Below are 24,297 nucleotides of genomic sequence, written 5' to 3' on the forward strand. Positions count from 1 at the left end.
AAAATAGCTTAGTGTTTTCTTTCCAACTTAAAATAATTTTAGGAGCATCATGGCTTTCCAGAAATTTTCAGTTCTGGTTCTGTTTTAATAAATATTTAATACTAAATGAAGACTTTATAGTTATTTCTGTAAAATAGATTTCAATAAATCTAATGTTGCTGAATTTTTATGAGAATCTCCAAAATTTAAAATCTATCGAATATTATGGCGGTAATATAGAAAATAAAAATGAGAGAACTGCTTCAAATCAGCTTTCCAGTATGTAATGTGTGGCCACATAATGAGTAGTTAAATTCACCCACCGTCTCAAGACATTCAGAAATATCTATGGCAACAGTTCGAATCAAGCCCACGACTTGATTGAAAGCTCTGTCCACTCGGACTAGGAGAGCAGAATTAATGTTTATATTTGCTATCGAAAGGGATCTGTTAAATTAATTTTGTATTTTATCCCGTGCTTCTGAGTTTTCTGTTTTTAATTTTGTAATTTTTACTAGTTTATCTGGTATTCCAAACTGTATCATAATTTCATAAAATTTTTGTCTATTAATGCTCTCCTATGCTTGTTGGAAATCAGCAAATATCATAAGAATATTTCTCTCAAATTTCAAACTTTCTCAAATAATTATTTAATTACATGTATTTTATCAGTTGTAGATTTTTCTTTAATAAAATCTGCTTGGTAGACATCAGTTGTCTTCCCCATGAACGAATTTAATCTATTCTCCAAAATAGAGGTAATTGATTTCTTGTATTGTACATGACAGAGAAATACCGCTATAATTTCCGCTAACTCTTTTTTCATTCCTTTTAGATCAAACGCCTCCATTCTTTTTTTCATTTTCTCTGTCTCCCATACAGTTAAATAAATTCGTATAGTTTGTCTTCTGGTTTCTTTCCTCCTGCTTTCGGCAACTGTGCAGGTATTTTACACTGGTGTCCAAAGGCTAAGGAAGAACTATATTTTTATTCGTATATGAAAAAGGTTTTCATGATTACAGCGAAATATGTATATAAATTTATTGCCAGTACTAATAATTTATATTGCACAAAAATTTGTTACTGTTATAAATTTCGTAAAAATTACATTTAATAACATTTTTTGGCAGTAAAGTACAGCGCCGACAGAAAACTATGTGGAGAGACATTTCAGAATAGAATGTGTACAAATAACTGCGATGCAGCCTCTCACAACTTCGTACCATGCTCAGTACCAAGTGGTTCAGGAATTTGTTTTCTAGATAGGAATTTCGAGCAGCAATGGGCCTCTCTGTTGCGTACCAAACGCTTTCTATGGGATGGAGGTCTGGGGAGCGTGCTGAACACTCGATTCGATTAATATCCCAATCTCCAGAAATATCTGCACTGCACATGCACGATGCGATGTGGCACTGTTATCCATAAAAATGAATTTTTCGCCTACAGTACCAAGGAACAATCGAACATGACGTTGAAGAACTACGTTGCAATATCGTTTACCTGTCATAGTCCCTATTTACAGCACTTGTAGCTCGGCGCGTCCATTAAGCATTGTGCCACCTCACACCATGACCCCAGTTAACCGCCGTATCTATCCCTTTCATAATCATTCTCACGATAGCAAGCAGTACCACTTTCACACCAGATCAATATCACTGAAAACGTGCTTTATGACGAGCTGTGAATAAAGGGACGCAAGGAAGGACGCTCCATTCAAGCACAGCTTCTGGCGAAACTGTGCTTGAATGGAGCCGACTTGCAAGCAAGCTGACCTGCAGTGGTGTTTTGCTGTTATGACGAAAACTCTGTTATAACGAAAGCAAAAGTCTGGAACACATTCCACTGGTTTGAAACGCTGCCCAGAGCCTGGATACAATGCTATGTGAGACGTCAAACTCTGGCAATATCAGTAATTCTCCGACCTCTTTTAAGCTTTTTAATAATTGTTCCCGGAGTGAAATCATCTATATGATGTCTTTGCGACATTACAACACATCCCAGTCTGCAACTTTATTCCTTCACGAAAAGAGCTTCCTTCAAACACAATTATTTGCTTGTGCCTTTTATCCTGTTGGATGCTACCACTTGACCCATTCGAGCGCGATTCAAAAATTTGAATGTGTTTCCACTTTCTATTCATAATCGTCAGTTCTACACATTGCCAGAAGCTGATTCGTCTGAATCTATTGTTGATTGTTGTAATATTCAGATATAGCGTTTGACCTTAGGTTTTGGTTACCAGTGTAACTATTCCTGGGGGTTTATTGTTCGTGAATGAATGAATGAATGTACTAAACAGCTAAGCTCTTGTTTAGCTTGGTAGCTTTACAGAATCATCTTCTACAGTAACTGTTGGTATAGCATTTTGAGTTGAAGAAGTAATGTTCAGTAATACATATTCTCTCCATCTGTTTTTTTTTTTTTTCTTTTATTCCTACCTTGTCTATCGCTGCATCTATCTAGCCCAGGAATATACCATCTTTTAATTTCCTTAATTATGTTATATGCTTGTCTAAGATCACTCTTGTTCCATTGTGTGCATTACCTCATTAAGGGCTAGTCTTTCTATCATCTCAGGTTTATTATTATTTAGTTATTTATTATTTCGTGACATCTTCAAGCAGTTCAAAGACTCGTCGGTTTTATCTGTCTTTCGTCTCAGCTCTTTATATTTTCATTCTTTAATCCTAGTTGCTCTTGCAGTAAATTCCGTGCAGGCGTTCTTTCTTTTTTTTTGCTTCAGTACATTCTTCATCAAACCAATCTCTCTTTTTCTGGTTTTCGTATCCGAGCGTTTCCTTTTTTTTTTTTTTTTTTGTAGTTTTCAGAAGGCATTTTAATGTATATCAAGCTTCTGTCTTGTTCTATATCTATATTTTCAACCTCCAATTTTTCTTTAATTTTGTGTTGGAAATTAATTTTACCTTTATCTCTATTAAGGTACTGTAAGGTAAGCGGTAGTACTCTTTCGTTTCTTTCTGTTTCTTCACTGAGGTTCTACTTTTAAACTTATCTTTGACGAGATAATGATCAGCAGCACATGATCAATATGATTAAATGTTGCACATTTACTCATAATGTGAGGAAACATCACGCCGTGTGACTGGAAGACTAAAATGTGTACTGTGATGGGTTTCCACTTTCTGTCACCCTCCAACTTCCTGACATGCAGTGCAGTGACAACACCCTTCAAAGACATGCCATATATACTATAGGGAGCCAAATCAGTAAATGGTTCCGCAGTTCGACAGAATAGATTGTACACGAAACCAAACTTGATAGTTACGAATCGGGAGTCTTCCCTACAAGTTAGCAAGAAATCTTGCTGCCACTTTCTCTGCCGAATCTTTTGAAGAGTGAGCCCGAGAAATAGTGCAAGATCAGTACTACTTATGGAGAAGAGAGTGGGTTCTATCTGTGTTGGGGTAATGGTTGCGAATGCGAAGCTTTCATCTCCTAGTGCATGTACATTCTCTTTTTTACACTCTTCTTTTTTTCGCACCAATAATAAAGCATGGCATAACGGAATGCAGTATTTTGCGAATGACAAAAAATTTCCCAGATAAAACGACCCAAGCAAATAATAAAGAAACAATAAAAATGTAATCTCTCTCTCTCCCTCTTTCACACACACGCACACACACGCACACACACACACGCGCGCGCGCACGCACACACGCACACACACACACGCACGCACACGCACGCACGCGCGCGCGCGCACACACACACGCACGCACACACACACACACACACACACACACACACACACACACACACACACACACACACACACACACACACACACAATAATAATAATAATAATAATCCAGTAAAGTATTTCCACATCCACTCATCAGATTTCATGGCCCAAAGAATTTTCTCATGATTACACTCTTCTAGCCGCTTATGAAATACATATATGAGTTGAAAAAGGTTCTTGTGGTTCAAGACTGACTCTAGCATTACTTTATTTTCATAATTACATTAAAATCTCATACATTGTGCGTAAAATGTTTATTTTCACGATTATTTACATCCACACTGTACTAGAGTAATTAATATTCTAGAACTATTCTATTACCAACATATTAATACATTATTCTCAATAGTAATCCAAGTTAGAACATGAGCCAAATATTGTGAAAATAAAAGAATATAATAGTTTTAAAATGCTTCAACTCTTTTAATTAAACAGTAGAATAAATATTTGGAGAGGTTATATTTACTTTCATGTTTTTGGTAAATTGAAACCATGGACTTCTGATGACAACGTCTGACTTTCCATTTAGTATAAGGTGTTTTCCATCAGCTAAAACAGAAAGAAAGGAAATATCAGATAAAAATATTACAAGAAAACGATTAAAGATTTTTGAAGGCATGCTTATATGATTAGAGTCATAAATATTTCAAAATAAACTATTATGGATGTTCCTTGCCTTTAAACGCTCAACTCAGTGAACATTATAATGAATGAGAGGGAACAGGAACAATCACAGTAAGCATCTAATTAAATAGGGAAATGATTTATTACAAAGATGATGCGATTTTCCTTTTCGATCTACAAACATTTCGATGTAAGTCTGCGAAATATATATATATATATATATATATATAATTATATATATAATTATATATATAATTATATATATATATATATATGTTGTACTGTTTTATTGGAACTGATACTTGTATTCTACCATATTAACTTATGTATTTTCATAAACACTTTGGAGTGTATTACCTTAATATAAATTTCAGATACACTATAAAGTCTGATTTTGTTTCATATACCGATTACTCTATTTTCCATTTATTTTAATACAAGAAAAATATTCTTTTAGGAGAATTTTTACTTACTTGTCGCGTTTCCTGTCTTGATGTAAAAGCTCCATCCCTTGTCTAAACAATCTCTAAATTCACATTTCGGTTCTTCAAGGAAAAGAAAGAACATTATTAGTTGCGAAAGAAGCTAAGATGTTAAAGAATGATTGTTATATTAACAACCGAGTATTGATTAAAATAAATATGAAAACGAGTTATATATTTCAATAAATCTAGAATGTGGTGTGCTGCTTTTTATTTTTTATGTTTTATCTTCTAAACAATGGGGAAAGTTGAACATATCACTCTTATTTATTTGTGTAGTGCATTCAATCATTTCTCTTGACTTTATTATTATTTATTATTATCTGACACTTCCAAGGAGTCTAAAGACTCATCGAGGGAGGACGCCTACAACTACTCTGCAACTCTCTCTCTCTCCACTACTCACAATCCACCAACTACAGCGAATCGCATCATCTACACCAACACCATCTACTCCCCATCACCACCACCACCACTGGTATTTTCACAGACAGCTACAAACATCCATGCCAACGGCATGATTCGAACCCGCTGCCTTTTGGCTTGAGAGCGGATACGCTAACCACTCGGCCAAACAGGCTGGCTAACTATGGAAACACGTATAAAAAATTCTCATGCATTATTGTGAAGTGAGAAGTGCAAAGTGTTAATAATTATGAGCAATGATACTTAATTATCAGCAGTTAAATCTCTTGCACTCTTTAGCTCTTGTTTATTATGAATCTGAATTTAGTACAGTCATGGGAGTGTTTCTCGCACTTTTCTGGAGCCGCCTGATTTGATTAAGGATATACCTCAGCGGCCCACTAGTACCCGTCCCTCCGATAGACATATTTTATCACCAGATGTAAGCTTCATAAGACACCCCTAAGTGCAAATATGTGGAATAATCGGCATAACATAACTTTAATATATTTCAGTGGAAAAGTAGGAAAGGAATGGAATATATTGTGATTTCTACTAAAAACTGAGAAAATTTTAAATTATTTTATTGTTTATTTTATTCAAGCATTTAAATAAACAAAGAATGAAGTTTGTATTAAAAAAATGGCGGTGTAAAAATTTTCCTCTGCTTTATGATATCATATTGCTGGTGTCCTTGAAGCAATAAAACGCACTTTCTCACGTTCAATTTTATCTCATTCTTGTGTCATATAATTATCCATTTGCTAAGTGAAATGCTCATTACGATATAGTTCGGATTAAAAGTTTTTTCTTTGTGTAATTAATGGATATTTTATTATACTAATCCTTTATAAATACGTCGGTATTAGTAATCACAACGATTTCTCAGACCAATTGTCCTCTGTGTATCATAATTACAATATTTTGAGAAGATTAAATTGGTGATATGATAATTTATTTTTATTTTTAATTTTAATGTAATTTATGGCCAGAATTACTTCTTTATCTAAATTAGGAGAATAAATATTATTTACTGATTTATAAAATATCTTTAAAATAGAATCAGATTTAATATTAGAGTAGATTGGCATATAGATGATATAATTTTTTAGTCTCTTCAACATGGAATTCTTTAACAGAATCCTTGAATTGGCACTGAGTTCATATTTTTAAACATTTCATATCTTACTTCCTTTCAGATTTTATTAAAATATATCATCTGGACTTTTATTCAACTAATTTCTGTTTTGCAAGTTTGTCTTTTCTAGAATATCTCATACTAATAATTAAATGAAAAGTTTATAATTATGGATATTACTACACAGCATGCTCAAGCAAATAATTTGCACCTTTAAACATTTAAAAGTGATCTGCACTTAAAAATAAAAAATCCGACATTCCGCAGAAACTGTCTTGTTATCTCATCACTTAAAAATAGGCATGGCTTTAACGAAGCTTCCGTACGTTTTGAACCGGTGGTTTCCGTCAAGACGACTGTCTGCTCAAGTGGTCTGTGTAGCCAAATGGAAACAGCTATACAAGCCTTTTGATTCCATTCCCTTCCCCAGCTGAAGCAAGATTCTTAGTTCGTTTCTATTTGCGAACTAGAGGAATTTTTCAAGTCATTTCTTTGACCAGTTCCAAACTTAGTCGATCTCTTGCACCGCAAGAAGTTTGTGGGGTTTCCTTTCTCCTGGGAACTCAGGTTTTTCAACTCGTAAACTCAGAAAATCGACCGTAGACTCGCACTATTCCATAAAATAAATTATATAGTGTTAAGATCAAAGAGGTGGTGAGCGGCATTGTCTACTAACTCTCCCCCGGATACCAGTTAATATCAGTGACAGTCGCAGGCAGTCAGGCAGGCTATTCTGTGATTTGCGAATTGTGGAGACTGTCTACCTGTTATTCTCAAAAAGATGGGTAAGGTTAAATGACTTTGCCCTTTGGGAAATAAAAGCATTAGAAGCTATTTTATTTCTTGCCAAAGGCCGCCAGTCAGGAACTCGACACTACTATAGTTCATGTTTGAAAGCTCGGTATAATTCTTTCGTTTAACCGTTTTTGATACAAAGATTAAGACTTTAGTTAGATAGGGCTAAAACGGCCTCCTCTACTCCCTAGACGGGAATAAAAGGCTTTAGCTGATTTTTTTTTCTGAATTTTTCATGAATAATATTTATTGATGTCATGAAGCCAAATACTTCCTTCAGCACATCATGTTTGGAAATTTTATGTTTTTAATTTTTTTCATAAATAATTATTATTGATGAAAGAACCTAAATATATAGAACTTACAAAGATGATATGAAGAAAGTATTCACCTTGTTTGTATGACGTGTTTTATGAGTACCAACATGAAACAGTTTGCAGTCCAATGCAACCCTAAATAAACATAAACTATTTAACGTCAAATATGTATCGTGAGCAGAATTTTCTGTTAAATGTCATGGTAGTTCTTACTCAAAGTTTATATTTAAGTAAGCTTCTGAAATTGCAAAAAGCCGAAGTTTACTTTTGTTACCTTTTTTTACTAACTTTGGTTTAAGTTTATTCTTAGTCGACTCCTTAATAATACTGCAAACCACATTTTGTAACTGGTATCAAAACAAGTGCATTTTATGTATTTCCGTTGATACAATTCAATACTTGAACTTGTTTTTCTTCCAGTGTGCAAGACGTGTACACTAAAACAGGCTTCGCTGAGTATTTTTCAATGATTGAAACAAGTCACTTAGAAAGAACTGTATTTTACGATTTTACGTACAAAATGAGTAGAAAGAGGCAATATTCAAATAGATACATTGTGTGTGCATATACTACTGTATATACGATGAAAAAGCATTATAGTGTTCCTTTTATTTTCTTACAATGGGTAGGAAAATAAAGGCAATGTTAAAAAGAAACAAAATGTTGTTTTTTAAAAAAAATCTTATAGGTATTTTTTTCTTCTTGAAGGTCTTTTCTTCTATCTCTCTCTTTGAGGTTATCTACAGCAGTTTCCCAATTACAGCTAACATTCCATTTTTCTTAGTATGGTTCATTTAACCTAATTATTGGAACAATTCATCTCGTAAAGTTTTAAGGAAAGACGTTAGTAAGGATGAAGCAATATTTAATAATATTTCTATTTTAACATATTTTATTAAAGTTGCCTAACTAGTTTTTCATAGCTTTCCGTTTTACCATTGCTGAAAACCATTCAGCAATATCTTTATGAGCGATTTTCAGGATTCTAGTTACATTTTACTGACATTTCTAACCTTCACCTTTTAATAATTTACTGATTTGAAATTAAAAAAAAAAACATTTCTACCTCACGATTGGCTTTTGGAAGTTTTGGAAATAGCACAGTTCGGTACGGAAATGTAGATGGCAACACTTTAACAAACTTTATTGTGAAATTTATTTTAATATACTACTGTGGTAAAAACATTTTCTTAGTATCTGCTTTTTCTTATGCTTCTATTTTATGCTCTCCCTTTTCTCGCCGTTTTGGCCTTGCATACTTAAAAGTAATGCAGCTTTTATAATATTACGAATATTCCAGCCTTTGTACTTAATTGCGTTCATTTATTGTACATATTTCAAAATTCTCCTTCATACTCACTGCAAGTGTGAGAGGTATGGAGTGATTCTCATTAATATTAAGAAAGAAAACCGCTTTTATGCTTGTTTGAAGACACCACAAACAAGCCATAGTCTTTCCTTTCTCTTTGAAATAAAACTAACAAATTCCAAGAGTATGAAACTACGATTTTGTTTCTAAAATTAGAATTTTTACTTCCTTAATAATATGTTTAGATTACTTTATATTTTATCAGATAATTTCATAGCGTTAACTAGTTCACTTAATTCTTTCTATTTCAAGAAATCATATATGATTATGACCTCTTATCCATATCCATAAAAAGTAGAGGCCTCATTACTGCAGTACCTTGTGGTAACAGCAAATGAGGTTCTCAAAGATTTACATAGCGATGAACTGTTCGTTTGGCATATTCTTGGTTTCGGAATGACATCCGTTATTTCATATTCGTAGAAAATCAATGTACAATATTTGTACTAAAAATCTGTCATCATAAGTTACTTCTCCAAACCATTGCTGTCCGAAAAGTTGGAGCGACCTTTATCTTGAATCCTTTAAGTCAATTAACTTGACAAGAATTGAACCAATAACGATGAGCGCAGATTAGTTTTTTACTTGTCCCATTTTCCGCACCCAAAGTGATGAATGTATGCAGCCCTTAGCACACGGGTGATCTATCATTGCATATCATCTGAAAATTTCACGAAAATCAAACATTTCAAATAGACATTTAACCTCAAACGTTGACCAAAGTTTACTACGAAATACTGCTTTATAGTTCAAAGCCCAAACTCTTGTTATGTATAACTTTGGTTATTGAAGCATTAGTAATATAATAGGTATTATCGATCCCGATAGCATACTATCAACGTTATATAAGATAATATTGAATTGGATCAAACCACGTTTGCACTTTCTCTCATTGGTGCACTATAATAGTCATCATCAACATGTTTGATCTAATTATAATTATCTACAATGCATCTAGCTGATGGCTCTTTTTCCGATTATTTCAAATTATATCTCTCATTTGCACTTTGAAATACATCTTTTAGGGAAGATTGGTTAAACGGCAGGACTTTGTTGAACATCGGAAGCGAATTTTATGTGTCTATTGATTTAGAAGTGTAATATCAAGACGCAGTAATTAATTTTCTTGATTTATACTATAAAACAGAAAACTTTTCGGCTTGAAAAATTCATTTCATGATCGAGTTTTGCACAAGATCAATAAATTTCTGGAATCAAGAAATACTTAAAAAAGCGTATCCACGTACCCCGAGAGAGAGAGAGTGAGAGAGAGAGAGAGAGAGAGAGAGAGAGAGAGAGAAAGAAAGTGCTCTTAAATGATCTAAATAACATAAATTTCCTTTTCAGTTGAGGATATTAAATTACAGTCATGACGAGGCATTTTAATTGTTAGCAATATTTTTTACACTGTAATCTGCATACAAAATAATTACATATACATTCATACGCACTTTTAAATTATACAATGTAACTTATATAATTACTTACGATATTTCTCCAGATCTATAGGATTCAGACTCTCAGCTGAAAAAAAAAATAGAGTGTCATATGATACTGCATATAATGTTACACTCATAACTACAGAGGAGTTGTAAAATTCCCCAATTCTAAGATTTAGTGGGCAATCTGTTATTCTATATTCCATTTCCCCTAAATTTCATTTTAAAGCAAAATACGTAAACAATGAAGTCAGGATAAGTAGATAGATTACAAGTGACTAAAAGAAACCTTCCAAAGCCTCCCAGATTCTCTTCATAAATATGTGTAGACTTAATTCCAGTTACAGTGATATTTCTTTCCCTTCAGCCTGCAAGGCCACTCACCCACCCACACACACACACAATTACATTCAGATTTTATTTTCAGTTTCATCAAGTGCTACTCACCTGTTGTCTTAACTACACTTTTTGATTAGTTTCGTCTGAAAGGTGGTATCTGAACAAATATTCACTCTGATATTAACATTTCGGACAGTTTCCAACTTGGAATCTTTTCTATCGAGGAAGTAACTTTTCTTTGGAAATTTTAATGTTTGTAAATCCATCTCGCTTCCTTTCCTAATTGAACAGATCAAACAGTTGACTATACTGACACATTTTGTCACAAACGATCTTATACAAATAATTCCCATGTCTACCAGAATACTCGTTAGCTCTGGTCACTCTTCAAACCTCTAGATCTTTTTCATAATCGATACTATTCTTAGTAAAGTGTGAGTTTATCCTCTACGCATTTCAGATCACAATATAGTGTTGATTTCGTGTTCATTTGGAAGAATAACAGTCTCTTTCATCCGCGTGCCGTCGGATATTTTTAATTAATTAATTAATTTTTAAAAAATAATTAATTTTTAATTCCAAGTGGAATGAGCTTCTTGTTCTACTGTCTGATTTCTTCAGTTGAATTATTGTTTCCGTATTGTGATTCAATGCTTTGCATCGAATTTATCACAGAAGCGGTTGTTATGTATGGGAACACTTATTCACTTTAAAGTGTTGTCCCTTATGGAACCGTGGTTCTTCAAAAGGTTTGTGAAGGTTGTAAAAGAGAAGATCCAGACATATTGCAATTAGGATCCATCCAATTTTATTATCCTTTGTTTATATGAAAGACCGATATAGCTGGAAGTGTACCATTCGCGCATCCAAAACGAATTCTAGAATAATTAAAAGCAAGAAACTCGTGTCATTTCAAAATGACATCACAATTTCTATTCTCTTGCCAAAATATTGTTCGTGACTTTTATCCACTGTGCTTCCCAGTTTTTTATTTATTTTTTTATTTTTTATTTTTGGAACTTGAATGGTTCTCTTGTGTCTGATTCCCGCAAAAAAGAATCAATGTCTTTGATTTTTCGCCAGAAAAATCTAGTGAAAACTGAATAACAAAACGTCTCCTAGTCCTAATAACATTCCTCCAGTTTGTCTGAAGGTTTGAGCTCCAGAACTGACACCTCTTCGAAGTTTAACTCTCTCCTCACTCTATTGGAATTTGACTGTAGTCTGGAAAATACCCTATATTCAAGCTATCCTCAGAAGTCAACAAATGTTTACCATATAAGTACCGTGTAATCTGAATCACCTCATTTGTTCCTAGTGAAATGGAGAAAATAATTATAGTAAACATCTGCTTTAAATGCTCGTAAAATTCAAATACGTTTTATTTCATTCCAAAAATTAACATTTTCTTCCAGTTTTACTTTTTACAACGTCGAAATATCCAGATACGTTTGAATGTAGATTTGAATCTAATCTCACTTCACTTAAATATATTTCTAATAAAGCACAACGTAGAAAATTAGACTTTACCTTACTCATGAAGCGTTACTTGGTTTCCGAACAGCTATAAAGTTTAATTCAAATTAGAAATACTTCTATCCATTGAATACTGTCCTCACGTTTGGAATGTTCGGAATAGTGCCCCAATTTCCTAAAAATGCCTGACTCAGTATAGAAGGGAATAATTAGTTTCATTAATAACTCTTATCTCAGAATTAATTATCTTTTTCACACAGATTTTATCTTTCTGAATTTTGTATTTTTTATAAATATTTTCATTAGCAACGCCTATCCGAAGTAGTATAGGTAATTATGTCACTATAAAATAAACAAAGAAACTCCCTCACACAGTAACAACATAGGAAAAAAAAGTAAAACCTATAGCATATTAGAAGTTAAGTAGATATTTTCTAAAACTCAATGATTAATATTCCTCAAAAAATACCGAAGAATGAAAAGCTATTCAGCAAGTGAAATAGATGAAAGAAGAGAAAAAATTCTGAGTTTGAAGCAAGGGCTGGATAAGAATGATGACTAGTTCTTGTTTCAGTGAAACAGATTAGAAAAATATAGCAGAACTGCAAACGAAACAGTTCTAAACCTCGGCTTTAACATTGGCTTTGAATGCAATCTGGGCAAAACAAAAATAAAAGATTAATATATTACAACATTTCTTTCCTTGTCACCGTTCCTAATAGGCATAAAACAGATAGGAAATAATAATCCACTCTTTTGAACTTTGTAATCTGTACACACATGCCTTCATGATACAAGGTCATGGACAGACGTCCTTACCTCAGTTTAAGGCTGATGAGGTCATGAAGTTAGTTTTTAGTTTAGTAATAATGCTCATAGAAGTACCTTAAAGAGGAATCATGCAGAGCAGAAAGAGAAACCCCATGTTTCAGATATTTACAACAGCAGTCAGTCAGCATAGTTTTATCTCACCTGCCGTAAGTTTTGTAAATCTGAAATACACATGAAACAAAACATAAAAGAAAGTAAAAAAAAATGGCCACTCAAAAATGAAAACAACAACAACAACAAAAGAATACCGTACGCTAGGAGAATTAGGTTTAAAAATTAGAATGCATCTAACTCTAATTTTTTGATAATAGTGATAAGGATTCTATTTTCGTTTTTTCCCTCACTTAGCGGTATGCGAATAACACTCGAAAACGTTGTGCCTGAATGCCTTTGCAAGTCAAAATCAGAAGTTTCCTGGAAGTATTGACCTGTCTATCTCTCGTCCTCTGCGAGGCACTTTACCATTTTTACATCTCGTAGATTATCTGCTAGAACATTTTAAGATATGCATCTTTGTTTGGCCACGATTGTAATGCATTTAGTTCTTAGGATTGGATATAGTTGTTGGAATTTGACAGATAATTGATTATAACTCATGTTTATAATTTAAGACTCAGCCAGGAATAAAGTGCAGTTAATGCCAATTTCAAAGTTTAAAATAATTTAAACTTTGAAATTTTAAAGTTTAAATTACTCCTTCACAATGTCTGTTTGTAATTTGATGTCGATGTATTTTTATCAGATTGTGCCAATTCACTGGCATGTATGCAAAAAATGGCTTTCCCACTTCTGATAACCGGTGGCAGCATTAAATAGAGACAGTCTTGGAAAACGAAAGAGCAAACATTCTCTGGGACTTTAGAATACAGACAGATCGGCATTTGGAACACAATATACCTGACATCACAATTATCGAACATCGACAGGTTTGGATTATTGATATAGCAGTACACAGTGATAACAACGTTGACGACAAAGAACTGGAAAATATTACTAAATATCGAGATCTGGAAATCGAAGTTGGCCGACTGTGGCTTAAACACATCAAAGTCATCCCAAGATATCATCCCAAATGATATCTTGTTGTGACTGTGTATCAGCTATATGAATACAAAAATAATAATAAGATAATGATGATAAAAATTACATTGATCTATATTTACCTGCAAGTTTCTTAACAGCTATAGTGGCGTTAATTGGATCGGCAACTTTGGCTTTCATCACGATCTGGGCAGAAGAAAAATAAAAGGTAAATTTATTACACGATTCCTTTCCCTAGCATCGTTCCTTATAAACTGACAGAAAATAATAATCGATGGTTTTGTCTATGTAGCTGTTTACGCCTTCATGATACTAGGCCATGGACAGACGTCGCTAATTATGTTTAAAGTTCGTGATCATGAAATTACTGTATCAGGTCAACTGCTTTTTCTCTGAATTGGTTGTAGAGAAAATCGGATTTAATGGGATAATTAAACATATTCCTCTCATGATATGGAAATGGAGACAAGATTGCATTCTTTTTCTGGTTAGTTTTCGGCAGGAGAATACCTGACACTATCTTACGAGTCAGGGCCTTTTATATCAGAAAATCTTTAAATAATGTTTATTACAATAATAATGTTTCACATGCATTGCTCTTGCAGTGCTTCCATAATATATACATTTTTGGTTCACCAATTGCTGGATGTTATGAACAAAAGAAGAATTTTTAAAAGACTTCTAAAATAATGAGTTAGCCGGTCTCAGACGGGGGCAGCAAGTTTTTTCCCCTACCATAAAACAAGTAAGCTTGCCAGAAGAAAAAACAGATGGAATTAACAGACATAATAGTTTGGCCTTAAAATTTGAAACAACGCACCTCTTAATTTAGACTATCGTGGTACTCCTATTTCACAAACAATTGATAAATTATTCAAGACTCTTTGCTGAACAAGAATCGTTTAAAATATTTCAAGAGGCTAATAAAAATATGATGTACTTGAAATTTGATATGAAACCACTATGGAAGTTTTATGTCTTTGTTTAATGTAGTAGAAGTATTTGGAAACTTTTTCACTTCATATTTACATCGGTTAGATCAGTAACATGAAAAAAAACAAAATTCGACATAACGGCATTTTCATCTGTTAAATAAGCGTGGCTCAAAAGATTTCGAAATATGAACCTTTTATTTCAATACTTCATTAAACGAAGGCTGTTGTGTTCTATGAAATTGTCTATCAACGTCTTCGCAGGCAGGTCAGTTCTTCCACAATGACATGTTGGAGAAGCCTCATCCTACTAGAAGTACATCGATTCATAGATTAGAAGAAGATAACTGTGATCTGTATGCTGGATAAGAATAATGCACCATCTACAGTTTGTGATTGTTTTTCTTGCATCTGGACTGTACGTGTGATCTAGCGCTGTATTTTCTTTAGCAGTATCCACTTTTGATTGACGATTGGGAATTGCTTTCTCTAAAGATTGGGAATTGCTTTTGAAACTAGAACAGTAACAATTCACTTCAATCATTGGGAATTGATGTTTTCTTGGATCGTATTGTGGACCTTCTTTCTGATATAAGTTGGGAGTCGGACTACGCCTTCAAATTTCGAAACGGAGAACGTATTTTGAAACTGACCTCTTATTGTAGGTGCATTGGAAGTGGTCCTTTACAAGTTGACCTTTGGGTTTCCTTGTTCAGATTCTCGAAATATATCCATTTTTCATCGCAGGTAACAAACAGCTGAATGAAATAATCCCGAGAATTGGTGCATGCTAAATTCTTTCTGATTGATGAATTGATGCATGCTAAATTTCGAAATCAGCTAGTACTGATTTCAAAAGTTAATATAAAACAGCGTTAGCACACGCTGGTTTTCAATTATCAGCTGATAAGAATGAAGCGATACACTTTTAGAGATAATTTTCCCTTGGAGTATCCAGTTCATTATTAAATGGAATATACATCCTACGTTTTTTTTGGGAGGGGGAAGGGGGAGGAGTAGCTTCAATGCCTTGATTCCTCCGTTCGGTGTCGCCTTCAGAATGATGTCCACAGAGTGGTTTGTTCTTCTAGAAATGATATTGCTGGCAATGATCCTTTACAACCAGTCAAACGCAACTCTTTTCTCCAGGATTTTATTTGTTGATTAATTTACTGTTGTTGCTGTTGATGATGTCAAAGATGCTTCTAACCGTTCGAGAGAGTTATGTTGCATTTCAATCTAGTAGCAGTTTTCGAATTAGGCAATTTCAACAACTCTTTCCAAATAATTAAATTTTCTTAAGCATCATAAACTATTCACATTGCGATTCGTTTGAAAGAATTAATTCTTGAATTAGGTATGCAAATTTGATTAATTTTATTACTTATTACAATAAACAATATAAAATTATTCGCTACACAGAAACAAAATGGAAGTTTAGGTTCATCTTATTGTATATAAAATAGCCTAAGAATTCAGAGATTTCAGATTTGATTCCCTCTCTATGATGAAGTATCGATAAGCTTTCATCTTTTTTTAACGAAACATACTCATCCGACAGGAAAGGTCAAATGAGATGACGTCCATTTTCAGAGAAACTAATGAGGCAGTTTCCTATTTTCAAAACTAAAAAAGTATTAAATCATGAATCCGTTTTATGATAACTGAATTCACCTTTCATTGATACTATTACAGGATTTAAAATTTAAGATGTTTTTGTATCTAATGACACCTTTCACAAAACTGCCCATCTTGATATTTTCTGACATAAAAAAAAAATATGGGTATAAAAGTTTTGAAATCGGTATACTTTTTTGCAAAAACAGCATTAAATATATACGTTTTCTGAACCTACAGATGGATATATTTCAAAAAGCCAGTGAATTAAAGTGATGACCCTTACCTTATAGTTTTGTTTTAGACGAAGGAAATGTCCAGTAACGAATTTCAGCTTAGTCCAATTGTCGTCTGTAGTTATATTGGTCACTACTTCCACTACTCTCTTGTTACCAGCTGTTTCTTCTAGATACACTGAAAGCGGATTCGCCTTTTCCTGCTTCCAATACGTAATAATCACTTCAGTGTTTTTATCTTGAAGTTGTTCCGGACTTGTCAGAGATTGATCCCCTTCAGATATCGGATAGATGTAATTGCCATCTGAAATTTAAGAATAAAATATTTTTTCGATATAGATTAAAGTTCCTTACGGTGTATCTAATTATCCTGTATTGAATTTAAGCTAGCAAACTATTTTCCATACAAATTTTCATACACATCTTTATATAAAACTGAGTCTTAAAATTGTTCGCTGTCTACAGAGGATTCAGTTTTGATAGTATTATTGCGCTAACTTGTTTTCGAAGCACACCTCTTCCTCACTTATAAGAAAAAAATAAAATTGACACATACACAAACAAAGCAGTCAGCTATTAAGATATACAAAGCCACTATTACAGAGAATAGCACAACCTGATAACTTTAAAAAAAACAAAAAAACATGATATGTCACATATCTCTACATTAAATCTTACACCCCAAACTTCTCTTTTAAACAAAGCGAAAGCAATCCATATATATTTTTATGACAACAATTCTGATATTTCTACCCCGTCTATATATATATACAGGGTGTTCGGGATAAATTTGACATATTTATAATTAATTATATTTTTCCGTAAGTTACATGTATTAACACACACTTCTCTTCATTTAAAAGTTTGGACCCTTCTTCATTCATATACAAGATGTCAGAAAGGATGGATAGCTGGAACCCACCTGAATCATGGAAGAGAATAACTTGTATCATGATGATTCGTGCCCGCCATCAAAATAAGGATATTACGACTGCTGCCCAATGCTCCCTGAATACAGTAAAAACAATCAGGCATGAACTAGAGACTTGCAATGGTGACTACGAGGATGTAGCAAGAAGAAAGATCCCTAGCAGACGATCTGATTGCGTTCGTACAGCAGAATTCCTCGCAAATCTGCAGGAACAGGTGTTGAAGAACCCTGGCATTGGAATTCGGGCTTTGTTCGTGGAGTTGCTAACTGTAGTCAAGCCCTGGATAACAAGGGTAGGCAATGGTAGGCCGTATGTATGGCAGCAGGATTCGGCCCCTTGCCACACCTCTGGGAAAAGACAAAAATGGTTGTCTGAAAATTTCTACGACTTCACCAGTCCAAATGTTTGGCCTCCAAACTCCCCAGACCTTAACCCCATGGATTATTTTGTATGCGGTGCAGTTGAAAAAGACACCAATCGCACTTCCAGTAATACAAAAGCCCAGTTAATGGATAAAATTAAAACAGTTTTTGCGGCCCTTCCCAGGGAGACTGTAGCATCAGCTTGTTCGAGGTTCCGAAGCAGAATTGAAGCTGTGATCGATGCTAATGGTGGTTATTTTGAGTAAATCTTGTTGATAGTATTGTAATTAACTCTGCCTGTAATGTTTTTTTGTCAATTCATTAAATTTAATAGATACAAAGAAGATTTTCTTTTTCCTTACGAAACTGTCAAATTTATCCCGAACACCCTGTATATATATATATATATATATATATATATATATATATATATATATATATATATATATATATATATATATATATATATATATATATATATATATATATATATATATATATATATATATATATATATATATCAAATCAACTAAACGCCTTTTATTCCCTAATAGGGAGTAGGCGAGGCCTTTATACCCTATCTAGCTTCTGGAGACTGTGTGGGCAGTTCAATCTCCACCGGTAGCCAATCAGAGAGAGCTGGCCCATGTCTATCACTACTTATAGCAGCTACCGATGAAGAGGCTGGCAAACAAGTGCTGCCATCTCTTGGTACCTAACCCTAACAAGATATGTCACTGTCTGAAATAATTTGGGTACTACGGTCGATTTTCTTGAGTTTAAGGGATGAAAAACCCGAGTTTCCGGGAGGAAAAACCCGCTTGCCTGTGCCAGAGATCGACTAACTCGGGAACCGGTCGAAGATAGGCTTAGAAAAAGTTCCTCCAGTCAGCGACTAGACTAGAACCTAGGTCTAACTTCAAGCAACCAAGTGCAGAGTACGCAAGCGCCACTTCCGCTAACAGGGTGATTATAAAATAACGTCAAGTGTTCAGAGCCCTCTAGCGAGTAATATATTGGACGAAACACATCAATATTCGGTAGACGTACACAGTGGAACATGGGGATTCGATTTAACCAAAAAAAAAAAGTACCAAAAGTCGACAACAGGGGATATTTTGGCGCTGCCATATTAATTTTAGTAGGTGTGAATGACTAAATGGCAAATGAGAGAGCATACATCAATTTCATGACATTTATGGTTAATTACAAATGAGGTTCAATATGACCACCATTCCGATGTTCCAGGAACTGCATATGGTGCACGACATTTTCCACAGTGACTCGCAACATATCGGAATTTATTTGTATTACGTGTACCGTTATTAGATATTTCAAAGTTGGAATATCGGGTACATGTCCTTGATACACAATGCTTTTAAGAAATCTCCACAGCCAAAAGTCACAAGAATTGAGATCAGGCGATCTTGGTGGCCATGGAGTGGGAAATGCACGACTAATGATTCTTCTGTCAGAGAAATCTTGTCGCAAAACACGCTGCACCTAAAGTCCGATGTGGGGTGGTGCACCATCCTGCATGAAAATGGTCGAATCGAGACATTTTCTTTGCTGCAGTTGTGGAACCACACAGTTCTGTAGCATATTGGCATACCTGTTAGCATTGACGGAACAGGTCACTGATCCATTTTGGCGAATTTCCTCGTAAAAATATGGACCGATGATAAAAGATGCCGTAAATCCGCACCACACTATGACTTTCGGCGAGTGGATAGGTTGGGATTAGTTGCAGCCCAAATGCGAAAGTTGCATGCGTTAATACCGCCGTTCAAATAAAAGTGCGCTTCGTCACTCCATAAAATCTGCCACCGCCATGCATCATCCACTTCCATGCGCGCTAAGAATCTCAAAAATAAGTCGATTGATGTGGTCGCATCACCAGGGCGCAATTCTTGAACATGACTGATTTTACAGGGGTAAAACTTCAACATCTGATGTAGGATTTTCCACACCGTTTTGTATGCGATATCTGTTTGCCGGGATATTGCTCGTACACTGCTTGTACCCTGCACATTCGTCATCTTCTGTTCCACAATAGCAGTTGCAACTTGTTCAACTTGTTGATGATTGATTGGTTTGCGTCCCTTGACTACCTGCACTGCTAGAGCTCCAGTAGTTTCAAATCGCAGAATCAGTTTTCGTAAGTTTTTTACGCTAATCGGTCCTTTTCGTAAATTTTTCATACCCGAAAAATCACGAAGACAAGCACTTGCATTATTGTTCCGCTGATAATAGAGTTTGACTAACAAAGCATGCTCACGTAAGGTAAGAGGCATCGAAAAGCAGTGCGTTTACGAATGATAAGAAATCTCACAGGCTTTCCTTTTATTGCATGATCGCTCAAAAGAAACGCGATAATGCAAATTAACGTATTTTACTTGGTAAACAGCGCCAAAATTTCCCCTGTTGGAGACTTTTGGTACTATTTTTTCTATCAAATCGAATCCTCATGTTCCACTGTGTACGTCTACCGATTATTGGTATGTTTCGTCCAATACATTACTCGCTAGAGGGCTCTGAATACTTGACGTTATTTTATAATCACCTTGTATATATATACATTTCAAAATAAAATTTTTTTCCGTATAGCTTAAAGTTCCTTACGATGGAGTTCTGTAGCGTTAATGTTGTCTAAGTTTCATATTGTTTTAAGGATATGTAAGAATACCTCAATCAACTTAGTACAGTATATTATATTTAAATATAATAATCGCTATTGAAAACCCATTTGGCTTCTACATTTCAGATATGTTAAACTACCTTTTGAAAATAAAAATCTTACAAATATAATAGCCTAAAATTCCTACGAAGGACAAATATGCACCCTAATATACTACAGACTTAATGAGATGCAATCAATATAATTCGTTCAGTATTTTCAGTTCAGTAACGTGTTATGACATTTTTTATAAACTCTCTGTTATAAACTCAGGAAACTATACAAGCTCGTTCAGAGCTGGCTTTTACAAACTCATGCCCATAGTGGCACTCAAGCCCACAACGTGTTGGTAGGAGAGCGAGTATGTTATTCATTCGGCCGACATGGCTGCCATTCCTAATTATCGTCTGAGTGTGTGAATTTCTCATCCTACTGCAGTAGTGGTGTGATAAATATCAAATCTATCAAGTGTTGTTATACTTCCAACACAGGTAACAAACATATATACAATAACAAAGCAGTATCAACCTCAGATAAGCTTAACAAATGCTTTTATGATGTCAGCTGATACATTACACCTCAACTTGGATCAATATAAAGAAAAAAATCCATCTCATTCAACTACAGTATTTAAAATGGATAAACAATAAACACTTTAATCCAAAATTTATAAAAAAAATACTAACAGCAGAAATTAAAGTAATCAATGACGGTAATATCTTGATAAAGTTGTAAAATTAATCAACAGAATTTATGAGAACTGGTAAACTACCCTCCGACTGCATGAATTCAATCTTTATTGCATTGATTAAAAATCATTATAAAAGCTTGTGATGATTTTAGTTTGATTAGCCTAATGAGACAGACTCTCAAAATATTCCAAAAATTATTGAGAATAGAATATACAAAATTGTGGTGATCTCAATAAACACAAAACATATTCTGATTATAAGACCATCGGTTTAATACAACTATGTACAAGAACGCCTACTAGTTTCGCTAGCATACTGTCAAAACTAAAAAAGGTGAAAAAAATAATAAATGCAAAAAAGGAAAGAATACAGAACCGTTTACAACGGTTAGTACACCAAATTTAACAGCTCGGTTGAGAAAGTGTGCATGTAGCGAGATGTTTCAGTCATTATTGTGAACACGCGTTACATAGTTTTTAGCGTACTGTACTTCCTCTATACTTAATGAATTAATCAGATTTTTCCATGTATCTTTCAATACTGCTCCTTGATTTCGGTTGAGGTTATTTCCTGTTCGTAGGACTACTGCTGCTTCTTTGAATATTCAGCATCTGTAATCATCCTCTATATTCTCTATGGCATTGAGCTATTTTTCCCAATCTATTGCGTGGTTGGAAGTTTAAAAGTGATGTGCCAAGCCTGAGGTATCCGCTCTGTTGTGATTAACATCCCCCAACGTGTTCTTTCTGTCTAATGTCAGACTTCTTGAAGTTTGGCCTATGTAGGAAAGTCCACAAGTGCAAGGTATTCTATAAACACCTGCATATTTGAAAAATGGAATGCTATCTTTAGGTGACGTTAAAAATTGTCCAATGGTCGTAGTCGGTTTGAACACAACTCTGATGTTGTAAGGCTTTAAAATTCTAGCTATTTTGGTGGAGACTGAACCAACATTGGAGATGACAACGGATGAAACGTACTGAGTAGCTATTCTTTGTTTTGGAGATTATTTTTATAAAGAAATTTGTTGAATATATTTGGAGGATAACCATTTTGAGAGCGTTTTCGATATTTGAAAAAGTTCTGTACGTACATCTTCATCTGTGACTATGTTTTGGGCTCTATTCCGTAACATATGGATGATGCTGTATTTTTATGTATAATGATGATTGGAAGTAAAATGCAGATACCGTCCAGTATCTGTTGGTTTTTTATATATAGAAAGTTTAAACTTATCATTCTCTTGTCTTTTGACCCGAATGTCTAAAAAAGATAGTTGTTGATTGGTTTCTAATTTTCCAAAGTAAATTTGATTTTGTTGTGAAGCGAGTTGATTTTATTTAAAAACACATATAAACATTCTATATTTTCTTTCCAAATGATAAAAACATCTTCAACGTATCTCCACCAGACTGATGGTTTTTAAACAATGTTGGCTAGAATTTCATTTTTTAGTTTTTAAATGAAAAAAATCTGCACATGGTGGTGACAGCGGACAGCCCATGGCCAGACCCTCCAAATATTGATGAACTATGTTGTTGACTTTAAAGAAATTGGACTTCAGGCAGTGACTGAAGAGTTGTGTGATATCTCTAGGAAGGAGATCCTTTATAATGTTAATGACCTCCTCAACTGGAACGTTCATTAATAAGAAGACCACATCCAAATTGGTCATTATGTCTGTTTTTGAAAATCTAACGTTCTTGAGTTTCTCAACACAATTTTGATACTTAAGTATAAAGAGCTAATAAGCTTCATTTCGGCAATGAAAACATTACTTAAATTAAGGGGATATTAATATCCCCTTAATTTAAGTAATGTTTTCATTGCCAAAATGAAGCTTATTAGCTCTTTATACTTAAGTAACTTAATGGTTGCACCTGTTTGGAAAACTCGTTCGCAGAGTACATAAGTTCTTTTCGCTATACACTTTGGTATTAGGTCTAGCTACTCACTGATGAAGCCTCAAAAAAGGCTGAAACTGGTCTGGGTAGTGACCTCCCTCTATAATGTAATAACAGCATACATTTCCTAGGAAATGTGTTTTTACATTATGGAAAATACCTAAGAATAGCGATCTGAACTTCCTCCACCTTTGCAACGAGTTGCCCGGTATTGTACTACGTACTAGGATCACTTGCATTGGCTAACGCTAGTGTCGCCGATACTTTATAGTTTACTATAATCAGCAAGAAACTCTCTGATTCCGATCTTTGAGTTTCTTATTCGGTTTTAAAACTATGCGGGATTTAATATCCCCTTAATTTAAGTAACAATTTTGATAGTTCTTCAATTAAGACTCTGTTTGTCAGATTTTTGCTTTAAGTAGGTTGGCATGGTGTTTTAGGCGAGGTGTTTGGAGGTAAAGATTAAAGTTTTCTTTTTAACTCTTCATGCTAACAATTAATATTACGAATCAGAAGGTTCGTCTCGTTATGGTTAGTCATAGTTGGATCTTTGTTAAGTATTTTGTACGTGCAACGGTCTGATAGTAAATTATTGATCTTACTAATATAATCTCTGGAGTTTAAAATGACTGTGGAGTTTCCTTTGTCCACCTTAGTAATTATTATATCTTTGTTCTTTTGTAAGTTGCAAATAGCCTTTCTATCGTAGGGTGTTGTATTTAGTTTGGATGGTTTTTCTGTGGCAAGGATGATAGTGCTTTGGAATCTAAAAACATTAGCTACTCCGAAAGAGGATGAAGAGCTTTTTCAATACCACAAATGAAGTTCATTTTGTGATGTGGCTAGGAGCAATTGTTGTGAAGAGAAGCACTTTTCTGATCGTATATCTTAACATAAACATGCAGAGAACAAACTGACCTTTATATTTGTTTTATTGATTTCAA

The 24,297-nt window shown here is 34.2% G+C and overlaps 1 protein-coding gene across 1 annotated transcript in view; it reads right to left on the minus strand.

The window, feature by feature from the left end:
- Window positions 1-24,297, minus strand: part of LOC150110347 (uncharacterized) — a 227,789-nt gene that overhangs the window by 90,250 nt on the left and 113,242 nt on the right. The window contains exons 12-16 of the mRNA XM_090396216.1: window positions 16,834-17,087; window positions 14,121-14,184; window positions 10,361-10,396; window positions 4,840-4,911; window positions 4,209-4,291 (exon numbers count right to left, since the gene is read on the minus strand). Of these exons, the coding sequence (XP_090252342.1) occupies window positions 4,209-4,291; window positions 4,840-4,911; window positions 10,361-10,396; window positions 14,121-14,184; window positions 16,834-17,087 (509 nt within the window). The remainder of the gene's footprint in view (window positions 1-4,208; window positions 4,292-4,839; window positions 4,912-10,360; window positions 10,397-14,120; window positions 14,185-16,833; window positions 17,088-24,297) is intronic.

This window comes from Typopeltis vanoorti, chromosome 1 (assembly GCF_054136105.1).
Source record: "Typopeltis vanoorti isolate ZY-2024b chromosome 1, IOZ_Tvanoo_1.0, whole genome shotgun sequence".
In the NCBI taxonomy this organism is placed as follows: domain Eukaryota; kingdom Metazoa; phylum Arthropoda; class Arachnida; order Uropygi; family Thelyphonidae; genus Typopeltis; species Typopeltis vanoorti.